Genomic DNA, 19,134 nt, shown 5'->3' on the forward strand with positions numbered 1-19,134 from the left:
AAAAATTTAATATACTTGTTACCCCTCCAACAAAAATGATATTTGACTTAATTTTTCCCTAGTTCTCAATTCTTTTTGCTTATCTGTTTTTAAGAATAGTTGTCCTAGTATAGTTCATAAGATTTTATGGCAAGAATTTAACCATACAAAAACATTTTCCAGGTGATTATGAATTATGTAAACATTGCTATTCACAATTATAGAATACTGGAACATGCAAATATATCAAAACTAAATGCTTTCCAATCTAGTAGAAATCTGCAACTCCACTTATATGTAGAAATTTAACATTTCTTAAATTAATTTTTTTCTCAAATACACAAATATGTACCTTATCTCAAGAAAATAAAGATATGTTCTGAATCTGTATAAATTTAGGTATTATTCCTGTATCTATACAAAGAAATGTTTGAATTCTTTGATACATAGTGAAGAATTGTTACTATAAGACTTGTTTGCCTTCTAAAACATAGTTTAAGGGAACATAGTTTTTTCTTCTAAATTTAACAGTGTGATATAACAGTGTGATATTTTGCTTTGAAAGACCCAACTCAATCTATACCAAAAGCATGATACTTAAAGGGAAAAAAAATAATTCAGGTATCTTTCCTATATCCCAGGAAAGATATAGGCTAGATTATCAAAACTGTAGAGTTTTAAAAGTAAACATTCTCTAGCTTGTAGCTGTCCCAGTCTGTTCAAGCTGTTAGAATAAAATTTCCTTAGAAACGTAATTTATTAACGTAATAAATTTATTGCTCTCAGTTCTGGAATATGAAAGGTCCAAGACCCAGGGGCCATCAGATTCAGTGTGTGGTTAAGCCTCACTCAACGCTTCTCAGATTCAGTGGGTGAAGGCTCCCTTAATGCTTCTCAGCTGGTGCCTCTTGATGCAGCCCCACACCTACAAATGCTGTGTTCTCAGATGGTGCTAGAAGCACACAGTCACCTTCAAGTCTCTTCTATTGAAGGCCCTAATTCCATTCACCAGAATTCTATCCTCATGACCTTGTCACCTCCCAAAGGTGCTACCTCAATACCATCACAGTGGAGATCAGACATCAACACAGGAATTTTAAAACGTTATAACCATTGACATCATGGAGTAGTCTAATCAGAACCAGAATCTTTTCATGTAATGTCTGGCATCTATATTTTTAAAACTTCCCAAAAGAATTAACCAAATGTGCTAAGATTTGAATATCTGTAGTCCCCAATGCATTAACATTAAGAGGTGGGGTCTTTAAGAGAAGTTTGGGCTTCGAGGACTCCTTTTCCATCCCTTTCATAATGTGAAGAGACAAAGTTTAACCTTTACAGAGGACACAACAAGATACCACCGTGGAAACAGAAAATGGGCTCCTGCCAGACAACAAACCTGTCAGCACATCATGGGCTTCTAGTTTTCAGAGCTGGGAGAAAATAAATTTCTTTTCTTTATAAAATACCCAGTCAGGTATTTTTCTTTTGGTTTGTTCTGTTTTTGAGTTGGTGGGGGGAGGGTGCTGTCTCACTATGATGCCCAGGCTGGGCTCAAGCAATCCCCTCCTTTAGCCTCCTGAGTCACTGGGGCTATGGGAATATAGGTGCAAACTATAGGTGCACTCTGGTATTTTATTTTAGCAGTACAAATCTACTAAGACAAAAGTCCTGGCCTAGAACTACACACCTATTACATAGAAAAAACTGGTCCAGATTTTTATTACATCAAATAAATAGCACATTTCTCCCCTATTTCCACTGAATATTTTGATCAAATGACTGGGTGAATTTAATCAAGCTAATTCTCTAGATAAAGGTTTCTAACAGTACTCTGTGATACTTCCTGCTTCCCAATCATCTGCAGTTTAAGAATCTGTCCACATATTTGCATATCAAAGACATATCCCAAAGTTTCAGAGTCAGAAAAGTTTAATACTCACTTGTATAGATGACTACTGTCTTACTGACTTCACTTTCCTAACTCAAATTCAACAAATCAAGAAGATCTACCTGTGCGGATGCTAGTGGTAGGAGTGCTTGCCTAGCACTTTTGAGGCCCTGGGTTGGACACATGAACCAGGACCATTCATTTCTTTCCTTGGCCACTAAATTTATTTATTTATCATCCCCTTCTTATTCTTACTCAATTACATTGTCACTTGTTAAACCCTCTAGCCTCCTGGTTTTCTACTCTTCTTCTGTTAATGCTATCAGAAATGATGAATTAAAGGGTGTAGTTTTGAAAGTCAGCAACCTAAAAACATTTTTTCTTACATTACAAATAATAAGAAATGTGTTGCAACTCACCAAGAGAAATAAAGAGTATAACTGAGCACAACAAATAAAAAGAAATACAGAAATTTATAACCTCGGCAGAACAGCCAAGGTCCCACTAACAAACATTTTTTTTCATGCAGAAAATTGTGCTCACTGTACCTGACATTGTGCAAGTATGTTTACAGCAATTTAATATCCACACAAACAGCAGAAGAGATTTAATAATTTTTCAAATGAAATGAATTGACAGCCAGTGTTAGAAACTGCAGACGCTGCAGAATCAATAAAAGCTGCTGGCATCACACACAAAGTAGTACTTTTGCTCAGAAAACATCTCACAAAGGTCAGGTTTACAAACCACCAGGTAGCAATATCACTTTCACATCTATCCAGGGCTATTAAAATTCCATTAAACAACCTTTCAAAACAAACTTGCAGCCTTCGAAGTTCACCAAAACCACCCCAGAGACAGATCGGCCTCAATTCAAACTTTGAAAGTACACCCTTGGTTAATTTTTGTCCTTGTCACCAAAACTCATTTTCAGAATTCTGTTAAGAAAAAGAGAACTATCATAGCAAACGTATTTATTTATAATCATAAATGTGGACCTAAGCAAACATCCCCTTTCAATAAATTGATAGGTATCTGTTAACTCTCATGAAAAGATTCCCTAAGGTATATTATTTCACTCTTGCAAATCTAGGAAAGCCAACACTACTAAATATCTATGTCATACAATCAATCTGGTGTTCAATTAATTGGGCTAGAAGAGCAGCTGTAGCCAAGCAATAACTCTTGCCCATTTTAGAAACATGGCTTTTACATACCATCTTTTCATTATAGGTTCCAAGTCACATAATTATTTCTGGATTAGCTACTCATTCAACATTTATTGAGCACCAACTAAACTCATACATGCCTGACCCCAATCACCTGGCTTAGTCTTCTGGTATTCTAAAACTCAGATGGAAGGAACAGGGAAATGTGTTCCCAAAGATAAAACACTTTCCTCTACCCACGAGCAGAGATGCACAGCTGCTGAAGACACAGATAACTGTCCTCTCTAAATCCTGTGGTTTTCTTCAAAGGGTTTAAACTTTGTTATTTGTTATTTGGTATCAAAAGCAGGCGGATTTCCACTCCATCAAAATGGAGTATGCACACCTCAGAACATTGACAGAGAACACATAACTCTGTTACCCTATTCAAACCAAAGCCCTTGGCAAAAGAATTCGTTTATAATAGGAAATGGGCAGACTATTTGTTTCTCTTAATCAGTGCTCGCCACATTTTCAAATATCACATTCCTGAATCAGTTTAAAATTTTAAAATGCATCCTCATAGATGTACATTTATTAATTATATTCACGTACTAATGTACTAATAAATATAAAACATACACAAAAGGAAGATAGAAGAAGTTAGATATAAAATCTAGTATCACCTTTCCACACCCAGAGAGACAACCTCAGGCAAGCAAATGCCTAGGTTATTAGCCTCTTTGGCAGGATTTCTGTATAACACCCAAAGACTGTATTGTCTTAGCCTCCCAAGAAATCATTTCAGAGTGTTATGCTTTTCAAGGCATGTCTGCAAGTTCTAACAAGGATAGCCAAAATACACAGTTTTCCAAAATACGGTATGTGAGTTTGAGTGTTAATGGGATGCTGCTGAGACCTACTACATCCCTTAGTATTCCCTATATGAACTCCTATGTGAAAACACTTTCAAATCGAATGCCACGCTACATTTTTTTTTTCTCCCCTTAAAGACAATAAGCTTTCAAGACGTTCAAAGTCAAAATTGCAGCCTCATTTTAGAAACCACATCTGGGATTATGGTCTATTTTTATGTGTTCCAATTTCCCACCTAATCTTGAATTCTCCATTTTCATCTGTTTTCCCAGGGTCTTGTTATTACAGATAGATTTATCTACATATCTATTTCATACAGTTATATATGGTATATAAAACATATGTGTTATACATTCTTACTATATATTATATAGTATGCATATATGTAAAATACTTACATATAAAATATACTTAATAGCACATTTCTAAGTTGTTTTATAGAACATAATAGATTACAAAATAAATAAGGACTGGGAATGTAGCTCAGCAGTAGACCCAGTCCTCATGTGTGAGGCCCTGGGTTCAATCCCTAGTAGAAAAACATAATTCATAAATAAACGAAACTCACCAATCACACCAAGGGATGATTATACCATAGTATTCATAAGGAAGGATGCAAAAATGTTATTCCCGAAGGTCAAGATTTCTTTGAGCTCTGAACTATATATACTCTGGTATGAAAACTCAGAGAATTATGAACAAAAATCACTCTTTAAGTCAGGTTTGTTTCCCTCAGCAAAGATAAGCTGTTTACTGGGTTATCAGCAAACTTCATCTGCTACCCATCCCACCACTTCAGCAGCAGAAGTAATTGAATGACATAATGCATTGCTATCACAGCTTTCCTAAAGCATGTGCCTATCAGCAGAAACATGAATTGCTGCTTATAAATGCTCAATGCATCTCTGCTGAATGAATGCAAAACTAACCACAACACAGTTCTGTTAGTTGCTATAGCTGATGGGCCACTGTTGGGTTTCTTTCTTTCATAAAACTTCAAGCAGCACATAACCCTCAGGATTCAGAATGGGCAGTAGACTGCATCTTGAATACTAAGCCTGATCCAGTGGCTAACAAGAACTCCATGCTGGAGAGGATTCTGAGGAGTAACCCTGGTTGGTCAGTAAATGGCCAAGTTGGTGATGTGAAGGGGTAACATTAGTGTTATCAATTTGCTATGACCACCCTAGACAGACAAAGAGTGATTTCAAAATCCCAGGGAGCTTATTAAAATTAAAAGGATTGATGACTTCTGTTATCCCAAGACTTGCTTCCTGGTTGTCTCTAATTTTCATAGCTTGCTTCCCTCTTTCCTAAACTTGGAGGAGCTCCATGAAAACAAGAACTATGTGGCTTGCATCTTTTTAATTCCTACACATAGCACAGTAAATACTTAGTAAATGGCAGCTGCGTGTATGCAATAATACCTTGGATAACAACAAAAAATAACTGAACCTGTTACTGTTTAGAGCTTAGAAATACAGATTTTTTTCACGGTAAAAACTATGTGTTTCCTTTTACATACATCAAATTATGCAAATCACTCTATTTTTCTATTCTTCAAGAAAGTGAGGATTCACCAGTTAGTAAAAATATCTTCCCTCTTTCAAAACACAGTAAAAGCTTTTATTTTTACAGACTATTACATACAATGGTTTAATGTAAGCTACCTAAAATCCCTTTTGGAAGTTGACAATACACGGTAAACGTAAATTAGCACTATTAAGTCTACAGAAGAAGTGGATTTCTCAATTTTATTTGAACACAGCACAAGAGAAAAATAAAGCAATTAAGGAGATATTTAATTTAACTTCCATGGACTCTAATAGGATACTATTATTGGCCCCTTTCTGATCTTAGATCATAATCATTACACATTATACAGTGATCCCTAAAGGTGATCAGTCAAATGGGGCTTGATATGAACCACTCAACTGATTGGTCTCAAGTTTATACAACAGAAAATCAAATATTGCTCATATGCTTACCTACCTAAAAGGGTAAGAAGCAATGTTTTCCAGGTGCATTTCATAATTAATCTTACATACAACAGAGAGTATTCTTTGCAAGTCTTGAGACACAGTAGAATCCATTTTTTAAAATTCACATATCAATACTGAAATCACTGGTGCCAAGAAATTTTCTTTCAGTTCTGAATATTTCATCTTAATTTATTTTACCTTTCCATAACTGGTTTGTGCCACTTATCTTGCAGGGCTTTTCAGATTTATGAAGAAGAGAAAAAGTAGCAACACCCAAATGAGATCCAGAAAAACACACGATAGCTATAAAAACAACTCATCCATCATCTCTACATTTTGATTCCAGAGACAGCAATGAAAAGGTGTTGTTTCCACACCACTCACTCATCACACTTAAAAAGGTTTGCTCCATCGCGTATACAACTGAAGCTGATTGATTAGCTGCTGGAGAAAAATCAATACAAATATCCTAGAAAACACTAGCTTGTAAATTCATTCTGGCCCCAACACAGTCCTGGTAACTGCCTGACATGTTTTTCTAGATATCTAAAATGCAGCCATGTCAAAGCCAGCAACCTCAGCCCAGAACACTGTTAATCCTAGGATTTTTAAGAAACCTGAATCAGCAGAGAGGAGGAAGGTTTCCCAACAGTTTGTGAGAGCAAGATAACATCCAGAAGGTACTTTGTAAAGCTTACATTCAAATGCAGATCTGCCCACAAAACTGAAAAACACACTGAGAAGGTAAAAATATCAATGAAAACATCAAGGGGACTAGGTTAGTGGAAAGAAGAAAAATGCCAGGAAATCAAATGTGTGTGTGTGTGCATGTGTGTGTGTGTGTGTGTGTGTGTGTGTGTGAGAGAGAGAGAGAGAGAGAGAGAGAGAGAGAGAGAGAGTCCACTAATTCATGTGCTATACATATATTTTGATGTACAAGAGAAAATAGTTTGTATTTTAAAATATAATTTTTAATGATAGCCATTCAAAAGTTAATGCACTCTCTCTTCTTTTGGTAGCTAAATGCACAGTCAGCATATTTTTTGTACTTTGGGAAGACATTTTATATTCAGAATGTTTTCATGGTTATTTCACATTTTCTTCTGAATGGTTGCTTGCCTTTGGGCAAGCTCTTAATCTCTTTACTCATTATTCTAACAAGAAACAAATTCCTAAAAGTATGAAATGCTTCAAAAGTACACTACTCAGAAATAAATTATGATTTTATGATAAATTCTCTTATATGACAGGAAACCTGAATTCTAATCCATATTGAATAGTGGTGTAGTTATAAAAAAAATCAATTTGTGTTGGGCAAGATTGCTCATGCCTATAATCCCAGCTGCTTAGAAGGACAGAAGTTTGAGGCCACCCCAGGCAAAAGTGCAAGGCCCCACTTGAAAAATAACTACAGCAAAAATAGGCTAGGGGCATGGTTCAAACGATAGAGCACCTGCATACCAAGTGTAGGGCCCTGAGTATAATCCACAGTAGCTGGGGGGTGGGGGGAGTCAATTTGTATTCCTGATGCACAGCAGCCATTAAACAAAGAAAGAAAAGGAAAAAGAGAATGCCATTTTAAGGATGGCATTAACTTCTGCAGACAGAATGGCTTTAAATATAGCACTAAGATGTACTGATAGCATATTTAGACTTTTCATCTTTGAGTAACTTTTCACAGAGCCGTATTTGTTACTCATTGTAAGGTCATTTAATCATGGTAGAAGGAGACTTTAAGGGGTTTGGGCTCAAAGAATACTCCTAACACCTCAATTACTAAGGAACTAAATATGAAATCATAGAAATAAGAAAATGGAGTATTTCTTTATTATACTTAACATAATTATCCTTACAATTATAAAATGCAAACTTAGGAATTCTATGAGGCAAAATTTCAATGTCTTTTGCAGAAAAAAAAAGATACTACAACTAATACACTATCTTTAAAAGGTGAGCTTATGGACTGATATTTCTTGTAGTGGAAAGAGATTCGAAGGCCATCCTTTGTATGAATTTGCATATCTCAAATTGAGAAAATGAAAGGTAACTGTCATACTAAGCAGCTTATCTACAGAGAAATTTTCCATTGTAACAAGAAAAAGAAAATCTGTCATTTGATTGTAGTCATTAATGTCTCTCGTTATGGATGCTCCAATATTCTCACACCAAATTAGACTTTTGTTCTTGCATTCATTTTAAATTCCTTTAGATTAAGTAACATGTCTTTTTCACACTAATGGCACAGCAAATTGATTCACAAATGATATCTCACATTCTTACAGCAAACAACACAAAATGTCATAGTGGTAAGAAACCACAGCTCGGAGAAGACAGATACATGTATGGATCATATGGCTAGTAAGCAACCGAGCAGTGTTTCAAATCCAAACTGCATACAGCAAAAAGTAGCAAATATCTGACAACTTCCTATTTTCCTACCCACAATGGCTCACCTAGCAAGTTCTGACCTCCATCTTTCTAGAACTTCATATAAATCACATGAGCTCACTGGTCCAAAAAACAACACCCAGCTACAACTCTGAAACATACAAGACAACAAAAAGTCTTTCTTTGCAAACATCCCATGGTTAAGAATGAAAAAACACACATCTACTGATGAAGATGACAGTAATCTAGTACTTCCTCTATAAGTAATCACCTAGAATTAATATTAATTTATATAATAAAATTTATAATAAAAATTAGCATAGCAAGCTTTTTAGTTAATTAATTAATATAAAGTCAAACATAAATTCCCACCTTGTGATATGCTCTTTGAATTAGTCAACTATAATAACAACTAAAATTCTCAGAAGAGACCCAGGGTACCTCTGTTGTTTAGAGGGCATTTCTAAAGACAAATCAGAGTGCTGAGTTGCACATCTTTAGGAAAATTCTCTAATCATTTTAAAAACACTGTCTTTAGGCTGGAGACATGGCTCAAGTGATAAAGTACCTGCCTAGCAAGCATACAGCTCTGAGTTTAAACCCCAATATTGCCAAAAAAAAAAAAGTAATAAATTAATTATCTTTCCATAAGTAAATTCATTGACTCTAACTTAAAAAACAAAACTTTTTTTCTCAATTCATATATAATACAAGTGTGTCTGTATAAAGTCATGAAGCAATTATACCAAATGTTAGCTTAAGTTACAGGTGAAGATTAGATATGAGGGAATGAAGAAAAATACTTCCATTTCCTACATAATGATTTTACAGTTTACACTTTTCAACTAGGTTTTCACATAAAATTAAATAGGCTTTTAAATTTTTTACACAGTTGCACTTAGAAATGCATAATGTTGAAAAAGTACTAATTTGTATGCCTTCTACTTTGAAATGTCTAGCAAATAGATCACATATGTTTAAGATCTCAATTATCTGATAGATTCATTAAAAAACAAACACCAATTAAAAAGCCAGCATGGTTATCAGATATGTCGACAGAGTTCTACAAGAACTTTTGCCCTTTCAGAAAATCTTTACAGTAATCTTACTATAGAAAAGACAACCATCCAGGCTTCTCCTCAGACTGGACAATAGCCTGGCTCTAAAAACAGAACACAGTCAGTATTTTTCCTTTGTTTCTCTTTCAATCCAAGTTGAATGGGAATGTCGGAGGGGACTAAGCTAAGAATATAGCAAAGAAAAGAAAAATGTTGGGAGATGTTAATAAATCAACCAAGTGTATATCCCTCATATTAAAAGGAACATTCTGAATTCTGATGATAAAAGCTTTCAATAGATTTTTTAAAAGTGTATTTAAGCATCAGAATTTCTAAGATTCCAGTATAAAGTACTGAAAGTAGCACTTTAAGTTACTTGCTAAAAGGTGAAGTGCATTGCCAATAACTATTGTCCCACAAGATTACGAAACAATAGATTATCTCAGGTTGGGTGTAAAAACACACCACTGTTAAATACTTATATTATAAACAAAGACAAAAGAGGAAGCTCACAGTTTAAGCAGTTTGTGTCAACATCACAGTGACTCATATTAAAAATAAGTCTTATTATATGCCGAGAGGTAGCTAGACAATCACATTTTCCAGCACACTATGACTCACAAGCAGCTAGCTACCCCACAAAAGGCACTGCTCACCCTCAGGACTACTCTTCACTAGTCTACAGTCCTATAGAGGGGGGAGGCTCTCCTTTTCTGCTGATAGGAAAACCTATCTTCTTTCTCAGGAACTCCTGGAAAGCCTTAATAGCTCAGTTTCCTAGTAGGTCCAAAAAAAAATGGAAAGGAAAGAGAATAGAAATCAGATTATGTCATCCAGTCTGTAAAAATCCTTACAGATTTCAGGGACTTACGGATTTTTGGGGATTTTTTTTTCTATTTCTAGGCTAGTGCTTGGCTCAAAAGGAGAGTGCCTGCCTAGCAAATGCAAGGCCCTAGGTTCAAACCCTAGTGCTAATTCCCCCAAAGTCCTTTTCCTTTAGCATCATTGTCATCATCATTCCTTCTCCACGGAATCTAGAGATGGGCCATAAAGTATAAATCTGAAATATGTCATTTACCGTAGAGTGGTAAGAAAACAGAGAAGTGACAAAAGAAATTAATGAAAATATAGCTTGAGCAATTAAATCTGATATCTTCTATTAGTAAAGCTGAAATTTTGTAAACCTCAGAGAGCTAAAGAAACAGGGACATTGAAATATTACTTAGAAGGCTAACATGATTTATTAAGAAGACTAATTTCAGACAATTCTTGAAACACTTACCTTGGAAGGATTGTTTGGCTCTATCTACTAGTTCATCAATTGGATAACTGGCCAAATTTCCTCTGGCGTGTTTAGTTTTACAGTAGGTACAAGCATTGAGACACCTATTCAAATGAGAACAATAAATAAGACTATAATATTTAAAGATAATGTAATATGGGGGAACAAAATAAATACTCTAGTGCTGTTTTAATATAACTAGCTTCCCTTATTTGAGAGATAAAAAACACAAGTATCTCTATGTCTCATATTTAGTTTTCAAAAGGCACAGAAAGTTGCAATCCTTTTGCATTTCAACTAATCAAGAATGGCTGTACACAGACCTATGAGGGACACATTTAATAAATACTAGCCATGATTAATCATAAGAAATTCAAAACTCATATTTTTTGGTAAGTCACTGGTATTTCTTTGGCCATCACATAAAAATTGCATATACACAGCTTTTTATTAGAAATGATGAAGCATACTCATTTAACTTTTCTAATGGCATAAGAATAACTGGATAGGCAACACATCATTCCCCTAAAAATATATACCCTAGCCGAGCACTGGTGGCTCATACCTATAATTCTAGGTACTTGGGAGGATGAGATCAGGAGGACTGAGGTTGGAGGCTAGCCTGCCTCCAATAGTTGACAAGACTCCATCTCCAAAATAACTAGAGCAAAATAAACTAGAGGTATGACTCAAGCAGTAGAGTGCCTGCTTTACAAGTGTGAAGCCCTAAGTTCAAAACCCAGTCACACCAAAAAAAAAAAAAAATGTGTACACACACACACACACACACACACCACTACCTTGGAAATTTTCAGGTAATACTTTTCATTCCTTAAAAAACAGTTAAAATGTATCCAATGACTATTCTCTAGGATTACATTAGTCAAAGAAAATAAGTAGAATGACAATATTAGCTTTGATTTATTTCCCAGTAGTTTTTAGACATGATTTTCATGGCTTTTCAATACAAAATGTTGATTGCCTTAAAATTTTAAAATAAAATTTAAATAAATTTCTTGCTAGAAAATAGAAGAAATAACGTAAGATACAGTCCTATGACAAAAAGATGAGGCTCAACATCACCGAATCTTTTCAGTGACTCAATTACTGTAAAGAGCAGCAAGATTTTAAAAAAACCATCATACAAATGCTACTAACATGGAGAAGAACTGAACTAGTGAACAAATGGAACGTGAACAATTTGTAGTTTTATTGTTATATGACGGAACAATACATATGAATCACTGTACTTAGTAATCAAATATTTAATGATTATGATAGCTATGTACAGTAATACATAATTTTGAAATGTGTTTTACTGTATAACCAACCACCTAAAAATTTTTTTTTGTGGTACTGTGGTTTAACCACATGCCCTCACACTTGCTAGGCAGGAGCTCTTGTACTTGAGCCAAGCCAACAGCCCTTTTTGCTTTAGGTATTTTCCTCATAGGGCCTCATGTTTAGCAGGCCTGGACCATGATCCTCCTATTTACTTTTTCCTTGTAGCTGTGATGACAGGCAAGAGTCACCACACCCAGATTTTATTGAATGAGATAAGGGTCTTGAGAGCTTTTTGCCTGGGCTGGCCTTGAACTGTGATCCTCCAGATCTCCAAATCCTGAATAGCTAGGATTACAGGAATGAGCCACCACAGTCTCCCCAACCACCTAATCTTAAAAAGTGCTGACATTTCTTTCCTCCTAAGCAATGTTCAAGGTCATGTATCAGCTGAGACCCAAATCCAGGCCTGCAGTTTCTCTATCAATCCACTTTCCAGGAATAAATGTACATGAAATATCTCTGGGCTGGGGGTGTACAACATGTGCTTAGCGTGGGTGAGGTTCCGGGTTCTATTCTCATCAGAAACACCCCTAACCCCCAACATAACAACAATAAAAACTCCATCCTGGCTACATAAAAATGCAAGTAATAAGAAAGCTAATCAATCATCTGACATGAGATATAATATAATATAGTATATATACTCAGCAATATACTTATCCTCCTGTGTATAAAACTATTTGCTTAAAGGATGTATTTGTCACTTTTATTCTTGGGAAATCTAAAGCCAGCCTTCCATCTATTCAGTGATCCAAACTTGTCACTTTCATCCTTGTTATTATCACCAAGTTTCTGTTTTTCATGTTTTTCTTGGTCTGTGGCAAAGTATGTCACTTTGTCTGATCTGTCACGTTACTGTAAATTCTGCAGCTCAGGTTCTCAAAGCTCTGTGCTGGGTAAAAGGAGCAGTGTTCTCTCTGCTTTTTCCTCAAGTGTTTCCATGGACCTGGGATTCCACCCCCCCCACCCCCCCACCCCCTATGCCTGGCATTCACTCAGTTAAGTCAGCACCCAGGCAATATTCTAGCTCTACTGCACAGTATTACTTCAGGTTTCCTGATCTCTTTCTGTGTGTCCCATTAACAGTGTACAGGACCATAAATTAAGTGGACAACCTTAACAGAAGCTACTAATGTTTCTGATTTGGGTCGTTTCTTAAGGGATACCAACTGGGTAAGGGTCAGGAGAAAGGAAATGGGAAAAAAGGAAGGGAAACATATTTTAAACATTTAAGACATAATGAATTAATACATGTAAAACACTGAGAATAATATCTGCATAGTGTAAGCAATTGGTAAGTGTAGGTCACAAGCTGTTTAGTGTGACTGTTTTTAAGCAGTTCTGTAAGGAAATAATTGTGCATTATCACGTTCCGGGTATATCCAACTTTGTGGAACAGATGTGCTCCTGTAGCTTGGCTTAAAAAGCCAACTGTAGAAACCAAATCAGATTTTCCTACTGTCTTATTCAATAAAGGTGGAAATATATTCTCCATGGGAAAAAAAATCACTTCTGATAATGTACTAAAAATTGAAATAAAATAAGGCAATTTTCTAAAATATTTATAATACTCAAAATAAGCCAGGACATGGAAATATTACACTAAGGATTCAAAATATCCTTCACTAAACTACTCTCCTGAAGTGAATTATTAGTTGTTGATGTGGTACTTTGGAGTCTAAACTCTTTATTGTATAAGATGTGCTAATTATAATCTGCACTTCCAAAGTAATGATTTATATTATTAACATACAATTTTAGTATTTAACTTTGTACATATTCTGTAATCATGCCACAACAGTAGCAAGTCAAGCATTTAATTTACCACATCTTACTTTCAAAAAGGAGAAATTTGTTATAATACACAGGGGAAAAAAAATGCAGTGCCAAATCAGAAAAAAAAAGAAATGAATTCTTTGATGCTTCAAAAGCAATTTTTTCAATAACCAGGAATTGTTTTGACCAACATGTCAAGGCCTCCCTTAAAATAAAAGAACTCAGAGTAGAAACCTTTAGTAGATAGTTTCAATTATCTGTAAACAATTAAATAATTGTCCAAGAGTAAGAACACTGAGCCAGTTTCTCCAACCGTCAGAAAACAAAAGATCTTTGAAGATTTGACTGTTGAAAGCCAAAACCAAAATGAGATGGCCGTTGAACTGCAAGGAAAATGCAAAATCCTGAGCAGACCTGGACTGTGGTGATGGAAGGATAACAATAGCCCACCACAGCTACTCATCTTTGTTAGATGGCCACCAGCCAAGAAATGCTAAAAGCCTCAAAAGTAGAGCGAACAAGCATTTAATTTACCACTAGAACACTGAAGCCTTAAAAAGCACCTGTGATAGAATATTGTTAAATTACATAAACAAATGAAATAACAATGGATTTTTACAAATTATAATATTCCAAAGTGTATAAAGACATAATAATGTAAGCATAATACTTGATCACATAAAGCAAATGAAAACTAAAGTTTTAACATATTGAGTGTTTTTTTTAAAAAATCATATTTAGTCTTTATACAAATTGTAGGTATCACAAGTTCTGGAATAATTTAAACCCGGGTTAGATTCTTAAAAAGTCACCCATACAGGTATTTTTTCTTATGAAGACGGAAAAAAAGTCTAATGTGACCAGGTTTCTGTCTCTCTCTGCCTCAGGTGAAGGTCAAAATGCAAAAAATATTAAGACTTAAGTATTAATACTTCAAACCAGTATATCCCATTCCGCTCACATAATGTAATCTTTATTTATTGTTAACCAATTGACAAAGTATAAAAGCTTTCTCAATACTTCAAATGTCATAAAATAATAAATCTTTAGTGAAAGCAAAGCCTTGGTAAACCCACACTGACCTGGCCACATTCTTCTGTATTGAAGCATCATCAAGCAAAGGAAAAACAAAAACCCAAGAACTAAAAAGTTCACAGAACCTAGGAGGCTGTGCCAGACTTGATCGTTAAGTATGATCTATTGTGAGTCCCCATCTTGGTCTGAAAAGTTTTTTTCCAGGCAAAGTACAAACTTCTTAATCTTTCAAACAGATACAGGAGATACTCCTAACAGCAGAATCTGATTAGATCTTCAAATGATAATACAATACCTGTTTGCCAAGATCAAAATCTCAAAGGAAATTGGCATAGTAGAAAAACTGGCAGAATACAGCTCTAAAACCCTGAATTTTTTTTAGTGTCTCAGCATATGGGACAGCTCAGAACAACATATTTTAAATGTACACACATAAACATGGCCATCAAATAGTGTCCCAATGTTTAATTCTGCAAAATGAGGATACTTTTTTGACGTTCAACTACCTTGTACTATCTACTATTTTAAAGAAAAACAGCCTAACATCAAATTAGGAGAAATGTCACAATAACATGCTCACACATGTAGCTCATGAATCTCATTGTATTTTACTTCTATTTCTTATTTCACTAGACTCCAGCAAGAACCCATCAAGGTTTATGTTAAACGAACTTACCACTGCAGGTGGTTCTTTAACATCTTAAGTTGTCCTTAGATTTCTATAAAAACCATGAGAATTTAAGTTGTACAGGACAAATTAGCTGTAAAATGGCTTTTTAAAAACTGAATTATTAGCCAGAATTAGAGAATATGTCAACCGATGGAGATGTAGAATAAATATCATTATTGAGTAGCAGTGAGAATTTCAGTTGAATTTCCATCATGTTCTATTTGTAGATAGTGGTTTTATTCCCTGGGAAATACAGTCCCATGTCCAGAACAGCAACAACTGTTTTCTTAAGGTGTTCACTAAAACAGCATGGTGAAAAATGATAGAATTCTGTCAACTATAAAGTACCTACTTTTCTAAAAATTTTCTTCTATTTAAACAACACTATTATTTTTATTTTTATAAAATAATAGCAGTACTTTAAAAATAAAATAATAAGACAGTGAGGTATTATCTATCTCTTTCAAAGACGGTAATGAGAACTGCAGTTGCCAAACAATATTTGCTAATGAAGCAAAGACATCTCATTGACCATCAGAGCTGATGACCTTACAGAAAGTGGCTGTGTAGGTTTGAATTAACTAATGGATGTCCAAGCTGAAAAACAAATAGGAGCTTGGAAAGCAATATATCTCCTGCCATAGTGGGAGATTTTATTTGTACAGTTAGTACATAAATCACATACAAATATACACATTATTTATCTCTTAAACATATAATCCTATAAAGTAGGACATATTCTCAATACAGATGTTCCTTGATGTATGATGAGGTTGGGTCCCAATAAACCAAGTTTAAATTATTTTAAATAGAAAATGCACTTAGTGCACCTAAAAATGCAGAAATATCCTAGCTCAGCAACACAGTCCCCTGTAGAGTACAGTCGTTTCCCCTCATGTTTATGAGGCTGACGGGAAGCTGTGTCTCAGTGCTGTTGCCCAGCATCACCAGAGAGCATCAGACCGCATACTGCTAGCCTGGGAAAAGATCAACATTCAAAATTCAAAGTAAGGCTTCTACCAAATGCTTGTCACTTTCATAGTACCACAAAGTCAAAATTCCTAATTCAAATCGTCGTAAGTCAGGGACCATCTGTACAGTGAGAAGTTTAAAAAGCAGTCACAAATATCCTTCTAAAAATAATGTAACTTAGGCCTGGATTTAGTTCACTGGGTGAGTATGTGCTTAGCATGTGTATACACACATAAACATATATGTACACATATATGTATATACATGTATATGCATATGTGCATCCACATGCACATTACACACACACACACACACACACAAGTACATATGTATATATGAGGAGGGGTGGTGTATCACAACAGGTGTGGTGACACATGCCTAGAGTCCCAGCAGGACTGACTGAGGCATGAGGATCACTGAGCCCAGGAGTTCAGGACCAGACTGACATTAGCAGGTGGGGGGAAAAGGGAAGGGGAAGGGGGCGGGGGGAAAAATGACCCAAATAATGCATGCAGATAGGAATAAATGAATAAAGCTTTATTTTAAAAAATCAAAACAAGTGGATAGACAGCCCTTAAATCTATCTATCTACATCTATATAACACCATGTAGATGTATACATGAATGTAAATCACATAGATAAAAGTACACACACTTACATATGTATGTGTACATATACATATATGTATGCCTGTGATATGTGTGTATATTTATATGTATGATGTATGTAAAAGTGATAGTATTATTATATACACCTTGGATAAAACTAAATTTATGTGATGATGCTATTAGAAAAGCATTTATTTCCTGTTAATTAGTAGCTAACACTAATCTGCTATGAAACTGAGCAAAACTAAAACTAAAGCTATCCTAAACAGTTTAACAGTCAACATATGGGAAATGTCTCTAGAAAAGATATACCTAGGGGTTAATTTGAAGATCCATCTAAACTATATGCTAAATGTATCAACCAAAAATATGAATAATGAACCTCAAAATACAGTTAAAAATAAAAGAGCAGCAAAAAGAGCCATTGTTTATGCTTCCTTAGCTGCTCTGGAGGCTGACATCTGCCAAGGTAAAATCCCACAGGAAACACTGGTGGAGCTAATTCTATAGCATATAACAGGTGCCCTATTTTGGCACCTAAAATAAAAGGCATTATTCTAATATTGGTCAAAGCATCTTGAGAAAAGGGGGGGAAATCTTGTATTTCAATGGTGTTGAAAAGAGGATGCTAAATTCAAATAAATTTCTAACCTGTGTGAGAAAAATGACTTCAATCTTTTGAGTCAAGTAATGGTGTAAGTAATTACTGAACAAGGGGGATGAGGCACTTATATTAAAATGAAAGAGCAATGCCTAAGCATTTACACAATTAACTATGATTTTTACTTCAATAAATTCTCCAAATTTGAGGTGTACAATTCTAATTAACATTATAATAGCTTCATAGAATTCAAATGCCTGCCTGTCTCTACCTTTTAAGACTACTACCAAAAGCAGGGCCAAAACAATACCAGAGAGAGGAAGTGAAGTAGCCCACAGGCCCCTGCTGTATCATTCCCTATGAAGCTGACACCACAAGTCTATGAGGAGAAAGCTTATCCCACTCAGGCCTCAGGTGCACAGTGGTTTGCTGTGTCTTCTAGAACCTTCACACACACATCACACCTTATTTCTTTCACTGACCATAAAGATCCCTTTCAATTGAGTAATAGCTCTTTTTCGTTCTACTACCCCATTAAATATAGAATTCAATTCTTTATGAAGAACCATGCTGTTATCAGAAATAGTAAGAAGGAAAACAAAAATCTGCATCTCAGACAGAGGAAAGATACGAACTGGTAGAGTGCTTGCCAAGCATACCTAAGGCCCTGGGTTCCATCCCCAGCATCACTCCACCCTTCTCAACTCAAAGGAGATACCAACAAATAACACTTGTGAGAGGAGCAATATGCCAGTTGATGAGAACATCTTGCCAAGAGCTGGTGACATCATGAGGTTTAAGCTCAGGGATGATAGCTACTTTGAATGGAGTGAGGTGGAATCTCAATGTCATTTTGATTTGCATTTCCTTTGTGGCTAAAGATGTATGCCTAAGGAAGCCACCCTGTGACAGGAGCGAAAGTGAACCCATGAGAAAGCCCTAGCTTCCTAGATATCTATTTCCTTCTGACTGTATTGCCATTCAATAGACTTTGTAACACCATCATCAGGTGGATTTACTTCAAGTGTTTCTCCCCTCTGCCTCCCTAATTCTCGAGGACTTCCTCAATTACTCTACCAATTCACTAACACAAAATGCAGGTTTGGAGCCAGGCATGGTGATGCTCAGTTGTAATCTTAGCACTTCCTGCTGAGGCAGGAAGATTTTGAGTTCCAGGCCAGCCATGAGTATATAATGAAACTTTGTCTCAAGAAAAGGAAAGAAATGGAAAGAAGGAAACAAGGGAGGGAGGAATGAAAAGAGGAGGAGGGAGAGGAAAAGCAGGTGTGGCCTATACATAGAAGATACACTCTTTCCATTTTCTTAGAGTAAAGTGGAGGCCTGAGGGAGCAAAAATTAAGTCTCAAGTTTAATATGTGAATCTGCCTCTCCCTGCTTACAAAACTGAAGAGGTTCTTTGTAGTGTGAAGGGGAGAAGTTCTTTGTTTATAGCATAATATGTTGTTATTAATAACCTTATGGAGGTAAGATTAACATAAAATGTGTATTTGATTAAGTGTTGA

General features: G+C 35.5%; 1 protein-coding gene across 6 annotated transcripts in view; it reads right to left on the reverse strand.

Annotated features, from left to right (window-relative positions):
- Cdkal1 (CDKAL1 threonylcarbamoyladenosine tRNA methylthiotransferase) overlaps positions 1 to 19,134 on the reverse strand; it is a 615,415-nt gene that overhangs the window by 352,767 nt on the left and 243,514 nt on the right. For all 6 annotated transcript variants that reach the window (XR_012450736.1, XM_074082797.1, XM_074082798.1 and 3 more), the window contains exon 9: positions 10,605 to 10,708. Coding sequence is in view for 5 of the 6 variants with exons in the window: in XM_074082797.1 (XP_073938898.1) it covers positions 10,605 to 10,708 (104 nt within the window). In the remaining variant the exon portion in view is untranslated. The remainder of the gene's footprint in view (positions 1 to 10,604; positions 10,709 to 19,134) is intronic.

This window comes from Castor canadensis, chromosome 8, assembly GCF_047511655.1.
Source record: "Castor canadensis chromosome 8, mCasCan1.hap1v2, whole genome shotgun sequence".
NCBI classification, from domain to species: domain Eukaryota; kingdom Metazoa; phylum Chordata; class Mammalia; order Rodentia; family Castoridae; genus Castor; species Castor canadensis.